Source organism: Delphinus delphis, chromosome 14 (genome assembly GCF_949987515.2).
Source record: "Delphinus delphis chromosome 14, mDelDel1.2, whole genome shotgun sequence".
NCBI classification, from domain to species: domain Eukaryota; kingdom Metazoa; phylum Chordata; class Mammalia; order Artiodactyla; family Delphinidae; genus Delphinus; species Delphinus delphis.
This window is the reverse complement of record NC_082696.1, coordinates 1,141,692-1,154,909: the sequence shown is the minus strand read 5'-3', so window position 1 is coordinate 1,154,909 and position 13,218 is coordinate 1,141,692. Positions and strand designations below refer to the sequence as shown.

At 55.0% G+C, this 13,218-nt stretch overlaps 1 protein-coding gene across 2 annotated transcripts in view; it reads right to left on the bottom strand.

The window, feature by feature from the left end:
* Positions 1-13,218, bottom strand: part of THBS2 (thrombospondin 2) — a 28,048-nt gene that overhangs the window by 3,119 nt on the left and 11,711 nt on the right. The window contains exons 8-20 of one of the 2 annotated variants that reach the window (XM_060029622.1): positions 12,273-12,440; positions 11,850-12,026; positions 10,938-11,111; positions 10,326-10,453; positions 10,091-10,243; positions 9,454-9,672; positions 6,980-7,087; positions 6,047-6,206; positions 4,503-4,621; positions 3,670-3,904; positions 2,139-2,366; positions 1,392-1,663; positions 752-849 (exon numbers count right to left, since the gene is read on the bottom strand). In XM_060029622.1, coding sequence (XP_059885605.1) covers positions 752-849; positions 1,392-1,663; positions 2,139-2,366; positions 3,670-3,904; positions 4,503-4,621; positions 6,047-6,206; positions 6,980-7,087; positions 9,454-9,672; positions 10,091-10,243; positions 10,326-10,453; positions 10,938-11,111; positions 11,850-12,026; positions 12,273-12,440 — 2,239 coding nt within the window. The remainder of the gene's footprint in view (positions 1-751; positions 850-1,391; positions 1,664-2,138; positions 2,367-3,669; positions 3,905-4,502; positions 4,622-6,046; positions 6,207-6,979; positions 7,088-9,453; positions 9,673-10,090; positions 10,244-10,325; positions 10,454-10,937; positions 11,112-11,849; positions 12,027-12,272; positions 12,441-13,218) is intronic. The other variant, XM_060029623.1, reaches the window with a different exon arrangement.

Here is a 13,218-nt window from a genome sequence, read left to right as displayed (position 1 = left end):
CGTACAGATGCACTAAAGCTTCCCTGGTAGGAGAGGAGTGAACAAACAGGGACACTCCACAGAAACAGCACACCCCTGGCACCAGCCTGAGCCTCCCCTTCTAGGATGTGCTTATTGGCACTGAGGACGCGCACACACTCCTGGTGAAGAATCGGACTGGCTCATGCTCTTAGTGACTAAGTTTAACTTTGCAAAAACTTTAAATTTAAATCATCCGTGTTTCATTTTATAAAATTAGAAATTGTCCCAGCTTAAAAAAAAAAAGTTGATGACAAATGCTGTCATGCCAGGAGAACAAAATGCTGTTGGACTGATTTGTCAAAGTTTTGTTTAAGATGTGTTTTAAATTCAGCCATTCACAATATCAGAAATAAATAGGAACCTGTGCACCAAAGAAATCACATGCTAATTCACAAAGATGCAGTTATTTTAACTGCACCTTCCCTCCCATGCCCATAATGTTCATTAGGAGGAGAGATGCTTATCACTTTCTGGGTTATTTTAACAAGTTTGATTTTTCTTCTCTTCAACAGTTTTGTTTTTGCTTTTTTAAAAAACGTGAAGAAGATGCTGGACAGAAAAGAGAAGGCACTTAAAGTGGAAGAATCCAGGGAACAGCATACAAGTTGGAATCCACTTTGGCTTATTCATCTGTTAATGTTCTAACTTGCCATCCAGCGGAAGGATGTTCTTGGAATGTGAAAATTACTTGGTAGAAATACAGCCGCTACTGAGCTACCCTCTCACCTACCTTATGTAACCTGTCTTAGGTCTGTGGGTCAGATGCCACCTGTAGGCAGTGTAGTCCTTCCAGCCAATATTTTTGGGGTCATGCCATAACGTGCGAACCTGAGGAAAAACATCACTTGTGAGTATAATTGGCACCCTGAGTCTTAACCACAGTTTTATGGCACAAGGGGGGGAGATAAAAACAGTACTCTGCTAAGTAATCCCGATGGCCCCTGCTGCCACATCTACCTCCGATATATTTCATATTATAAATCTCTAGCATGAGCAAAACCCACTGACAGGGAACAACGTAGTTCAGCGCAAAGAGCACAGGCACTTGGGCCGAGTCACAGATTCTCTACTTCCTCAACGTGGGACCTTGGGCAAAACACTTAAACTCTTGAAACCCTGTGTTCCCTTTTTCTATAAGGGAGTACGCCTATGTTTCATGTGCAAGAGGATTACCAATTGTGTTTATAAAACCACCAGGCATGGCATCTTTAATAAGCGAGGTATCCGATAAAAGATTATTCACAGCACCGTGACTTGAGGTAAAATGAACAAAAACCGAGGTGGGGGTACTTTTGCAATGGGGCAGGTACTGCTCTCCTGAAAGCTCACAGCAGCTGCCGGCCTCGGTCAGAAGAGACCGTCCTCCTCACCTGTCCCTCTGTGTTCCCCGTGTGCCACAGGGCATTCCTCAGGTGCTCGCCTGTCCCCGTGGTGGAGTTCACCACCTTGAGGGACACCCCTGAGTAGCCGTACGCCCGGGTGGGCTGGTCTTCCCAGTACGTCTGAGTGACCTGCTTCCACATCACCACGTAGAAGCGGCTGCTGGACTGGTAGCCAAAGACGAAGCCAGCATAGTCGTCATCCCGGTCCGTGTTGACGTAGAATGTGCCGCTGAAGTCGACTGACCCAAATTCATCGAAACCTGGGGGCCAAAGGGAACATTTGGTCACAAAACCAGGTCAGAAACAGCCTTTTAGGAAATTACTGGATGAGCCCTGGGACCACTGGACGCAGGTGGAAAGAGGCTCTCCTCTTCCATCTAACTCAAGGTCTGCTCCTGTGGGATTAAACACTTGTGGAATTTACTCTTTTTCGATCCCACTTACAGAGTCATGGCAGGGCTTCACCACCCTAGGCAATAATTTACAGCCCCAGTCCATAAAGTGAAATGGCTTGCTGAATATTAAATCGCGGAGAATTTGGAGAGGCAAATAAGTGCTTCCCCAAGTTCTCCCGTCAAAAATATGTAGGCAGATGGCTTTACAAACCAAGGGAGGATGGGGGCTACCAGAAAGATCCACTGCTGCCGTCCACTCGGCTTTAAAGGGTAGCGCATGTGCTCCGTGGGCACCTTGCAGGCAGGAACCGCCAGGGGTGGTGCGTATTCTAAGGCTCACCAACAGCGATGCCAGGGTCGGAGTTGGCCGTCTGCACCAGCTCTTTGCCTTGATGGCGAATGACCCAGTTGGGATCGATCTGAGTGGTACCCTTGGGGTCCAGGTGGACCATCTGGAAGTTCCGGAAGTCCGTCTCACTGATGGCGTGGTTCTCAGGACACACGTCGTCAATATCGGGGATGTTGTCGTTGTCAAAGTCGTCTTTGCAGGCATCACCACGCCCATCACCTGTCACCAAGGACAAGCAGAGAAACACGCAAAGTAAGGGGTTGCTGTCCGCCTCTCCGTGTCTGAGAAAACTTAGCACATGATTCTCTGAAAATTCAAGGTTAGGTGCTTGGCAGGACCTGGACCTGCCTTCCTGGACCAGTGCCTGTAATCTCTGACATTTCACCCCAGTGCTGTGAGGAGTCTGGTGCTCTTTTCAAAACGTTGCTGTGATAAGCCCTGCAGCAAAGCACGCCCTAATCCAGTTCCTGGAGAGTCACTTCTCACTTCCTTCTGAACTTGAAACTGGGGGTACCAAACCTGAACGCTGCCAAGTGAAGTCAAGCTGAATTTCCAGCTTTTTCTCTGATAGTCTCCAGAACCTCTACTATTACCTAAATCACCCCTGCCTGCAATCTGTTTGGCACTGAAAGCAGAACCCCTTCATGAAAAATGATTTCCCTAGGGAGATGTGGACTTCTGTTTTTTGGAAGCATCTTGTCAAATTTTCTAATGAGGTGGGGATGTGGCCATGGGGCTGCGGACCAGCCTGGCACAGAGAGATGCCTGCTGAGACCTTCACAGCCGTGCAGTTCATGGTAATAGTGATGAACCAGATGACCACTTAGCACTGCAATTAGGCCATTGCAGTGCCTACTGCTTGAGAAGGAGGAAAAGATACCAAGTTCAACCGAATTTCCATCACATCCTTCAAACCATCCTTCAGTTCTGTTCAGTAACACACATCCACGCACTGGGTGACAGGCACACAATCACGCAAAAAGGAGCTTCCAAAACCCCTAAGACACCCCTGAGCACGCCAGCCTTGCCTCCGTCCCAACCTCCCTCCTGGTAAAAGGCTGCTCGGTAGCCAGCAGGCGCCCCCTGCCCCACTGTGGGGACTGAAGCCGTCTGTCCTCTTGTCAAGAATGAGCTCTGTGCTGCTCTTGGGATGGGGGTGGGGGTGGTCCTTGGAGCTACCCTTCAGTCAGTGAGTCTCCACGTGCCTCTGGGTCATGTGGGCTCAAACACCCCACACCCCATCTCATCCACAGTGGATGTGTACCCCCCAGGCAGCACCCGGGTCAGCCGGGATTGCACCCACAGGCTCCAGCAGATGCCAGAGGACAGCCAAGCCACCACCGAGCCCAGCGGTGCACCTGCCACATTACCTGCCACGCTACCCGAGACTCCTGCCCCCTCCGGATCCTGTGCTCATGGACCACTTACTCACGTCAGCAGTCGGGCTACGTACTTCTTTCTCCCGGCATTTCGCGCTCCCGCAACCTCTCTGCCCCTGCGGGGCGGCTGTCACAGGACCTACCGTCTGAGTCCTCCTGGTCGGAGTTGGCCACAAGCCGGCAGTTGTCCCTGTCGTCGGGGATGCCGTCGTTGTCGTCGTCCGAGTCACAGGCGTCCCCCTTGCCGTCGTGGTCATGGTCGGCCTGGTTGGCGTTGGAGATGTAGGGGCAGTTGTCCTGGTTGTTTTGGTGTCCGTCCTCGTCGATGTCCTCATTGTTGTCACACTGGTCACCCACGAGGTCGTTGTCTACGTCGGTCTGGAAGACAGAGTTCGGGGACAGCAGCAGTGAGCATCCAACCGGTGAAGCAGATGCCAGGCTGAAAGTCTCCAAGGGCGCGTGGCCGGTACCACCTCACCCCCGACGTGAGCCGTGACCGCAGAGAGGAAACGGTCTCTCTCCATCCTAACCCACCTCCCTACGGGGATTCACTTTCTTTACGGAAGACTGGAAAGAATGAGCTGCAACAGAATCAAGTCCTTTCTGACAACCTCTGCTGCAACACGTTCTAGGGACTACATTCGTATGTTACGTTCTCACCGTGTCTTCCAAAGGCACAACTGGAAAAGCAGCCAATTCCTATGTTTGCATCAGGGAAATACGGAGATAATTAGATGAAGACTCTCTCCTTTCAGACAGTGGGACAAAGGCACCCACTCATCTGGCCAGTGGCCACGGAGATACGAGTCATGCTCAGACCTGAGTTCAATGTTTTCAATCACAGTGATTGAAAAGCCTGTGCTGTCGCGTCCTGACAGGTGGATGAAAAGCTGCAAAGCCGCGCCCGTTCTGTGACGGAGAAGCCCCTCCGCCCCCGCTGCTCTTAGCCACACCTGGTCAGTCGCCGGCCAGTTACCTGGTCTGGGTTGTGCACCAGGGGGCAGTTGTCGCAGTGATCGCCCACGCCGTCCCCATCGGTGTCCCTCTGGTCAGTGTTGTAGACGTAGGGACAGTTGTCTCGCTCATTGAAGACATCTGTAGGATTCAGGGGGAAAACAGAAGCAAATGGAGTTTAGAAAAGGCACGTTGCTTTTCCTATCTCAGTAAGCAACGTACGGCCAAACTTTTGTTTAATAAAAAAATGATAAAATGTAAAGATTACTAGATTCATGGCAGATTTCCCATTAAACTTAAAATTCCCTTAGTTTGAAGCAGAACCAACTCTCGGAGGTTTCTGGATGACAATACACACGGAGGGCTGACGAGTGAGTCATCACAGCGTAAACATCGGAGTCCTCACGCGGACTGTTTGCCCTAACGTCCATTCAGAAAATTGGCATCGCGCTCCTAGGACCTGATCAGCTTCCGGGGCCCCACAGCCTCATCTGTTCCCTACGTTAGCAGGAAAATAACAATGGCAGAGACTGACAGGGGGGGTAGCTATAGTGCCTTACACCCAGAAATCTGAAAATAGATAATGAATTTCATCAACTTTGGGGTTATGAAAACTGAGTTAACAGTAATCAGGCTCGAAGGGCAAAGCAAAACCTCACAAATCAGTGAGTCAGCAGGAAAGCTTGAGCCAGGCTAGGCAGCTGCCTTATCCTGGCAGATGGGGGGAGGCAGGGGGCAAGGCAGTGAGAAAGGACCCCTGAGATATGCAGGGGGTCAGACCTCACAGACGGAGGACTGGAGGAGACGCCCGGCTGCTGGAAAGCCATAGAAAGCGGCACGGCCGGACGCTGTCTTGGTGCCGGTGGAAGCTGGTGAGTGTGATGTCAAGTTACACCAAGAAAGTAGCCAGGAGACAAACGCAGGTTGGGGTGGGAGGGCGGAGTCAGAGGGAGTGGGTGTGAGTCTGTCCCAGCTGCTCCCTGAGCGTCAGATGCCCAGGGCGAGGCTGTGCTGTGAGGTGTGGAGCTCGTGCCCGCGGCACTGGCATCCAGGGTTAAATAGCCGGGCGGTGTCGCATGTTTCTGAAGTCCGAGGGTACCGGCAACCCCTCGGGGAGGCTTTGCAGTGAATGATTCAATGAATGGCCAGAAATACAGCGTGGAGGGAACAAAGCTGTCCTCAGGCCTTTCTCAGAAGCACGGTTGGGTCAGGACAGGGTACTGGGTTCCTGGGGCTGTGAACGGACGTGGACCTGGGAGAAGACACCAGGACTGGCCACAAGGACATGGGACAAGAGCTCAGGGCCAGGAAAGGAAGATGCCAAACGCGTAGTTTTCCAAAGGGGGAAACTAGGCCGGCGACCTGAGGCCAGCGACCTGAGGCCGGCAACCCCTTCCAGGACCCCACGGGGACAGGGGCCGAATGAGGCCGGGACCCTATGAGCAAAGCGCCGTGGATCGTGTTGTCTCATGTCAGTGCACAGGGGAAGCTGGGCTTATGCAGTAAGCCTGGGACCACTGCCGACCGTGAGCCCTGAAGCCCGTCGGGAGGACGCGCGGGACTGACCGTCCCCATCGATGTCCACGGAGCAGGCGTCGCCCTCCCCGTTGCTGTCCGTGTCGATCTGCGCCGGGTTGTGCACGTAGGGGCAGTTGTCACAGCGGTCCCCAACCTCGTCTTTGTCGTAGTCGAACTGACGTGGGTTGAAGACAAGCTGGCAGTTGTCCTAGAGAGAAAGTGAGGGAAGAATTTGAGAAATAGGGTAGGGGTATTTGTTGAATTGCTTATAAAATGGCTTAGCACTTACAGGCTATGTATTCAGAGTAGATCAAGATGATCAAGGCAGCGATAAAGTACCTTGGCCAAGGTAGCCATTGCTGACACTTTCTTGATATCAAATCATTTGATAATTATTTATGCATCTGCCCCTATGAAAAATTTTGATATTTTCTATAGTAAAGGTGACCTAGCACATATTTCATGGTGAGGATAGAAACATAAACGTCAAGGGAATGAACGAATGAATGAGTTAACGGATCGGTGGAAGCCAGGCGCAGTAAACCTGTGAATAAGAAGTTCGCCTCTGTCTCTGCTAGCGCTGAGTTACGGACTAGCGTGTCAGAGCACTTATGTCTGCAACACTTCTCTCGGGAAATGGTAACATCTAAATTCTGCCCTAAAGGCAGGGAGTGGCAATATCGCTCATCCCAGGCAGCCCCCATCGCTGCCACCCGCCCCAGAAGCAGGGGGGATAAGTCCCTTTTATGCAACTAAAGGTAAACTAAACCACTGAAAGCGCTTCTGACAGAGCACCCCAGGCGGCTCCAAGCTCGGGCTGCCTCGTGTGCTTGTGCGAAGGACAGACGTTCCCTGTCGGTGACTTTCCGTTACTAGCCCAGGAGCGCTAAACCCAGCAGTTCACGGGGACCCCTGGGTGCAGAGCACTGCGCTCCCCCACTCCTCAACCCGAGGGCAGGTGCCCAGGTGGTGCGGACCCACCTTCTCATCGCTGACGCCGTCATTGTCATCGTCATCGTCACAGGCGTCCCCGATGCCGTCCTTGTCAAAGTCTTCTTGCCCAGAGTTAGGCAGGAGGGGGCAGTTGTCCTGCAAGCAGAGGAAGCAGGCTAGTTACAAAAACATTCCCAAGAGCCCGCTTCTTTCAGATGAGATGGTGAGGGCGGAGCCAGCGACATCACGCCAGGCACCTGTCCTCGCGGGAGCAGGACGGAGACGCCGCGGCCCCGCGTTTCCCCTCAGGTGCTGCTCTAGGACCGACATCACCACCGCCAGTGAGCTGAGGCAAAAGGAGCCTGTGTCCTGAGCTCGGGATTCCTGTATGCAGCTGAATGACTGCGGGAACCAGGAGAGAATGAAAATACAGGACAGGGCAGAGCCTCCCGTCCCACTGCTTCCCACAAACTCCAAGCATCCATCCAAAAGCCAAGGTCATAAACCTTCAACCCTCACTAGCCCACAGGTGGCCTAGAGTCTCTGTTCAGGAACCGCGGCCCAGCTCCCCAAACCATCTCCCTGATTCAGCTCTGCCCAAGAAGTGGAGAATTCCCATAACGGGGGAAAAAAGTCATTTTGTTTCAGTCCAATGATATAAGGACTCAGACCCGAGCTGTACAGACACTGCAGCCTGAGGGAGCTGGAAACACCAGGAGAGGGTCCACGTGAAGGTGTTTCGATGCCATTAACACAGGTGTCCCAGAAGCCCCAGGGGTTCAAGGGGGTCAGGGGTCTCATCAGAAGCACAGCCCAGGGCCATGTCTGGAGCCAAGCTTCAACTCCAGCCCGTGAAGGAGGAGAGCATATTCCTGTGGTGTGGACACAGGTCCTGACGGAGGGACTCAGCACCTTTGCCGGGATGAGTAAGGGAACCTCTCAGACGGGGTGAGGGGGCTTCCCATGAACTGTCTTACTTTTGCATCTGTTTGTTCCCATAAGTTATATTTAATGCAAATATAATGTGCAAATTTTGATGTGCCACCTTTTTAGTTATTAAATTCCTGTCTGAAGTTCCACAAAAATGAAAAAGAAAGGGGGTGTCCTTCACCTCGTGGACACCTTCCATTGTTCCTGCTACGGTACCAGGGCATCCTGGGTCCCTAGTGGAACTCTTCATCAGTAATCGCATCCAATAGGCACCCACTTCCTGCGGGGATTTCCAAGCTTGACACCTGACCTTGTTAGGTCAGGGAATGTGGTCAGGGAGATACAGTGAAGGTTGCAAACTTTGTCTCTGTTATTTCAAAGCAGATTCACTTTTTGTTTCAGTCAACACCTGCCATCTTTAATCAAGAGGGCGAAAGATAAAATGTAAAACTCTCTTTACTCAAAATTCACAAGAACAAATCAATATTAAATAGATTAATATATGTATATTTGCAAGTAATGTCTTTTGTGAGTTTGTAGTATTTATATTTCTGAAGCTTCTAAGGTATAAAACTTCACTGAAACGTTTTGGTACACCTTGTTTAGTGGTGTGAATGGTGTCCCCTAAATATATGCCATGTCTTAACCTCTAGAACCTGTAAATGTTACCTTATATAGCAAGAGTGGCTATCACCTTACATGGTAAAGCTAATATCACCTTATATGCAAAAGACGCGCTTGATATGAGGGTCTTGAAAGGACGAGTTTACCCTGGAGTATCCAGATGGGCCCTAAATACAACCACGCGTGTCCTTATAAGGGCATCAGGGGGAGTTTGAGACAGATGCACAGAGGAGCAGGCAGAAGCAGAGGCTGGGGTGGTGTGTCCACAAGCCACGGACACCTGGAGGGCCCAGAAGCTGGGAGAGGCTGGAAGGACCCTCCCCTGGGGGCTCCAGGCAGCCCAGCCCTGCCACGCCTTGACCTCAGACTCCTGGCTCCGGACGTGAGAGGGTGCAGTCCTGCCTTTTAAAACCACCAGGTTTGTGGTCATTGGCTGCAGTGGCCCCAGGAAAGGACCCCACCCCGTTACAGGCCCTAAGGAAGCCCCACTCACCCGGGGGCCCTGACCGCTTCCTGTGTGCAGCTCATGGGGGTCTTTGCAAAGAAAATTGTGTGCTAGGCTCTGTGTGAGCACAGCCCGGCCCACCTGCAGACCTCAGGCCCCCACAGCCTTGGAGGAGGGTGGGGCCTGTTTACATCGCCCCACCCCCAATGAGTCAAGCCTCTTTGTATCAGTTAACAAACATGTACTAGGCTCCGCGTCCTCTCCCAGCTCCCAACAATCAGCTGCTTTTCCAGAGTGGTCCTGGAATTTGCAGAAACCCACTAGGCAGACGCCTTGGAGGGGCTAGTGGGTGGGCAGTGACACCCCAGCTCCCGTCAGCTTCGGGGGTGGGGACCACGCAGAGTGCAGGGCCCACACGGAGCCTCTGACTGTTTGGACCCGTAGAGGCACCTCCAGGGCCACAGCTGCCCCGAGCTGGAACCGCTGGGGCCTGAGGAAGGGGGACCCCCTGCCACACCCTCACCTTGATGCAGTGGTAGGTGGCGTTGGTGGCGCAGACCAGGTTCTTGTTGGGCCAGCCATCCAGGTCTGAGTCCTCCCCGCAGATGAGCCCGTCGCCCGCGTAGCCCGTCTGGCACTCGCACTTGTACATGGGGTCGCTGAAGTGGCCCAGGTAGATGCACTCCGCATGCCTGTGGCAGCTGTGGCTCTTGTCCTTGCAGGGGTCCTCAGGCTCACACAGCTGCGGGAGGGCCGAGCGTGTCAGGACGCGTGCTGACCCCGACCCTGACCCTGACGGGAGGGCCGCGTGCAGGGCGCAGGGCTCCCGGCCACCCACGGGATGCTGAGGAGGGGCAGCGTCCAGAGACCCAGGGCTCTGCTCCCCTGGAAGGCCCCGAGCAACAGCAAGGTCACGTCGGGCCTCCGGTGGCGCCTGGGGTCACGGGGAGACCACGAGTCCCCACCCTGGCCCTCGGGGATGCTGTGCGAGAAAACTCAGCCCTGTGGTCCCTGCGGGTGGGGTCGCGCTGGCCGGCAGAGTGAGACCGTCTCTCCCCCAGGTCGCCGTCCCCGCTCCTGTCCCGTCCACCCTCCAGTCCCAGCTCCCGCCTGACTGTCCTGCTGTCTCTAACAGGAGCTCGGAAGGCCGAGCAGCTCACCTGCTTCTCCGTCCTGGCCGCCTCCAGGCCGACGCCGAAGGGCTGGCTCCCCTTGTAGCGCGGGGGGCAGGGCAGGCAGTGGAAGCCGGGGTTGGTGTTGACGCAACGGTGCGCCTTGCTGGTCGTGAAGCACACGTCGGTGACCAGAGCGCACTGCGGGGACCAGCGGGCCAGACGTGAGCCCACGCTCCCCACCTCCGAGGCACGCCCCGCCGCCTGGGAAGGGGGCACCTACCTCGTCCAGGTCCTCGCAGTGGGTGCCGTTGCCCAGGAAGCCCAGCGGGCAAGAGCCGCAGGACCAGGACCCGTCGGGGAAGCTGCGGCACTCGGCTCCGGGGAAGCAGGGGTTGGACAAGCAGCCGTCTGCACGGAGGAAGCAGAGCAGAGTCAGCAGCCGCCACCAGGTGGCGCCGTAATGAACCCACACACGAGGCCCGGGTGATGCCCTTCACACACTCCGGGGTTCAGCTGTGGAGAAACTGAGTGAGTTAGGAAGATGTTGGGGACAGCCACCAAAAGTCACCACCTCCAAGAGTAAAGCGTCGGAGATGTAGGGGTGACGGGGCCCGCGTGCTCTGTGGCCGCACTACCTACGATGCTCCCTTCTGCGCGCCATGCTTTCTGCCTTCACGTAAAAAGGCCAGAGGAACACGAAGCAGAGCGTAAAGCTTCACGTGTGTAGAACGGATTTTTTTCTCTGTATTTTCCAAGCATTTTTATACATTTAATCAGAATTAAAACCCAACGGTGTCTTCAAAGACGCCTGCGGCTGGAGCGTCCAGGCCCCACAACAGACGCCCGTCGGCCGAAAGGCTGGAGGCTGCGGGCCCGTCCCGTGCACACCCACCTGCGGGGCAGCTCCTCCTGTTACACATCTGATGCTCCGTGACGTCGCCGACGCAGTCCTTCCCTCCGTGCTGGGGCTCCGGGCTGTTACAGATGCGTGTCCGCTCCCGGATCCCTCCGGCACAGGTGACCGTGCAGGCCGACCATGGGGACCAGGGGCTCCACCGACCGTCGACTGGGGGAGAGAGGACAGAGGGGTCACTCTGGGGGCGCAGCCTGTGCTGGGGGCTCAGGACAGAGAGCCTGGGATAAGGCCACGCCTCCACACGTGGAGGAAGCCTGGTAGGAAAGTCCTCTCAGGACCGTATGGTCAGGGAGGGATGAAGATGATGACAGTTCACTTGTTTCGTTTTGTCTCTGGGAAGGGAAATCACACAATCTTCTGTGCTCAGAACCTGGGACCATTGACCGGGGGCCGCTGGCTATGGGTCCACCCCTGCCACGGGCAAGAGGTGCTCACGTCTGAAAAGCTGTGCGGAGCTGAGTTTCATTTTAAAAGGCTGTCACTCGTCATCAGTACAGATAACTCAGTAAGGAGAAGACTCACAGCACAGCCTTTTCTGGGCGAAGACCCTGCCCACGTCCCAGAGCAGGCCTGGTACAGGGAGCACGTGTCCTCCCAAACCCAGGCCCCAGATGCCCCAGATGCGGGGGGGCGCCTCCTGAGTCCCCCTCCTGTGCCTGCTGTCACTTCCCCTTCGGTCCCGGCCTATTTCTGCTCCATCGTGGATTAACTGGAGTCTGTTCTGGGGAGGTCAGAGCTGAGCACCACAATGGGCATCCACCCCAAGGCCCAGCTTCCAGAAACCAGCCAACCGAGAGGATCCCAGTGCCTTGACCTCGCGGGGCCGCGCCGGGCCTGTGTCCTGCTAAAGGCCGGCCGCGAGCCCGGACCCCGCCCTTGTCCACTCACCCGGGCAGGGCGGGCCCTGGCAGGCCTTGGTCTCGCGGCCGCTGCCCTTGCAGCTCCGCCCGCCCATCTGTGGCACTGGTGAGTTGCAGAGCCGGATGCGGGTGACATTGCCGACCCCACAGGTCACGGAACAGGAGGACCACGGCGACCAGTGGCTCCAGCCACCATCCTGCCGGACTAGCACATGGAGGGAACAAGGACATCAGAGGCTCAGGGCGCTGAGTGAGAGGCGGGGCTGACCCGTCCCGGGAGTCTGCCCATCAACCAGGCAGGAGTGGGGAGCCCAGCTGGGGAAGAGCAGGGTGCGTGGGCCACATGGAGCCCCTCCCAGAAAGGGCAGCAGCAGGGGGTCTCTGGACCCCCAAGACCCCAGGGGCTGGGCCCTGTCCCCCACCCCGGGCCGGCCCGGCCTCTGACACTCACTGCGGTGGTCGCACTTGCCCAGGCTGCACGACCGCGTCTGGATGGATGGCCCCAGGCAGGTGTTACTGGTGACATCGCAGGACCGCCCCCTCTGCTGGGTACCAGGCCCGCAGGTGGCAGAGCACTCCGTCCACTCCGCCCATGGGGACCAGCCGTCCTCGCCGTCTGCTGGGGGGAGCACCACTGCCCATCAGACCTCCCCGGGGACTGCCCCACACAGCAGAGCCCAGCCCTGGGCTCCGAGCTGCATGCCCCAGGTGGGTGCTGGCAGCGGGCAGACAGCAGGGCCGCCCCACGTCTGTCCCAGGGTCGGAGCGCAGGGGCCGCCCTCCCAGGAAAGGGAAGCAGGGGGATGCACAAGGAGCTTGGCCAGAAACCCAGGGTCTACTGGCAGGAAAGGGGTCTGTGGTTGCTTCTAACGGCCTCACAAAGGAGAGCGCTGAACCCTGTCTGCACAAGCTTTCGCTGGAGTTGCTAAGATGTAAGCTATTTCCACCTGCACCTCCATGTGTTGATTTATATATGGTGATGAAACTTCAATTTTTGGTTGAAATTACAGGACACTAAATTTCATTCCAAATACTTTAAATTGGAACAAGTTAAATAAAAAGGCAATTTCTTGCCAAGAAATTCTTCACAGGAAATTATCAATCTCTGAATAACAGAAAAGTTGTACCTTAATGCAAGAGATCGTTCTGGTAAATAGTAACTGCTACGATTCAACGTCTCAGAAGCAGCAAGAGAAGAATTTGAGGAGACCCTTCCTGGGCTTTTACTCAACAACGTGAAACGGCTCCCTCTGGGCAAAAGTGGGCCCTCGGGCTCCCGCAATCACACTGTTACTCTCTGTAGCAGGTCCGATTTGGTCTCTGTTTAACACCTAATATACGTCAGGCACTTTCGTACATATTTGCTGTTTATTTTCATCCTAAACTAAGCCTGTGTC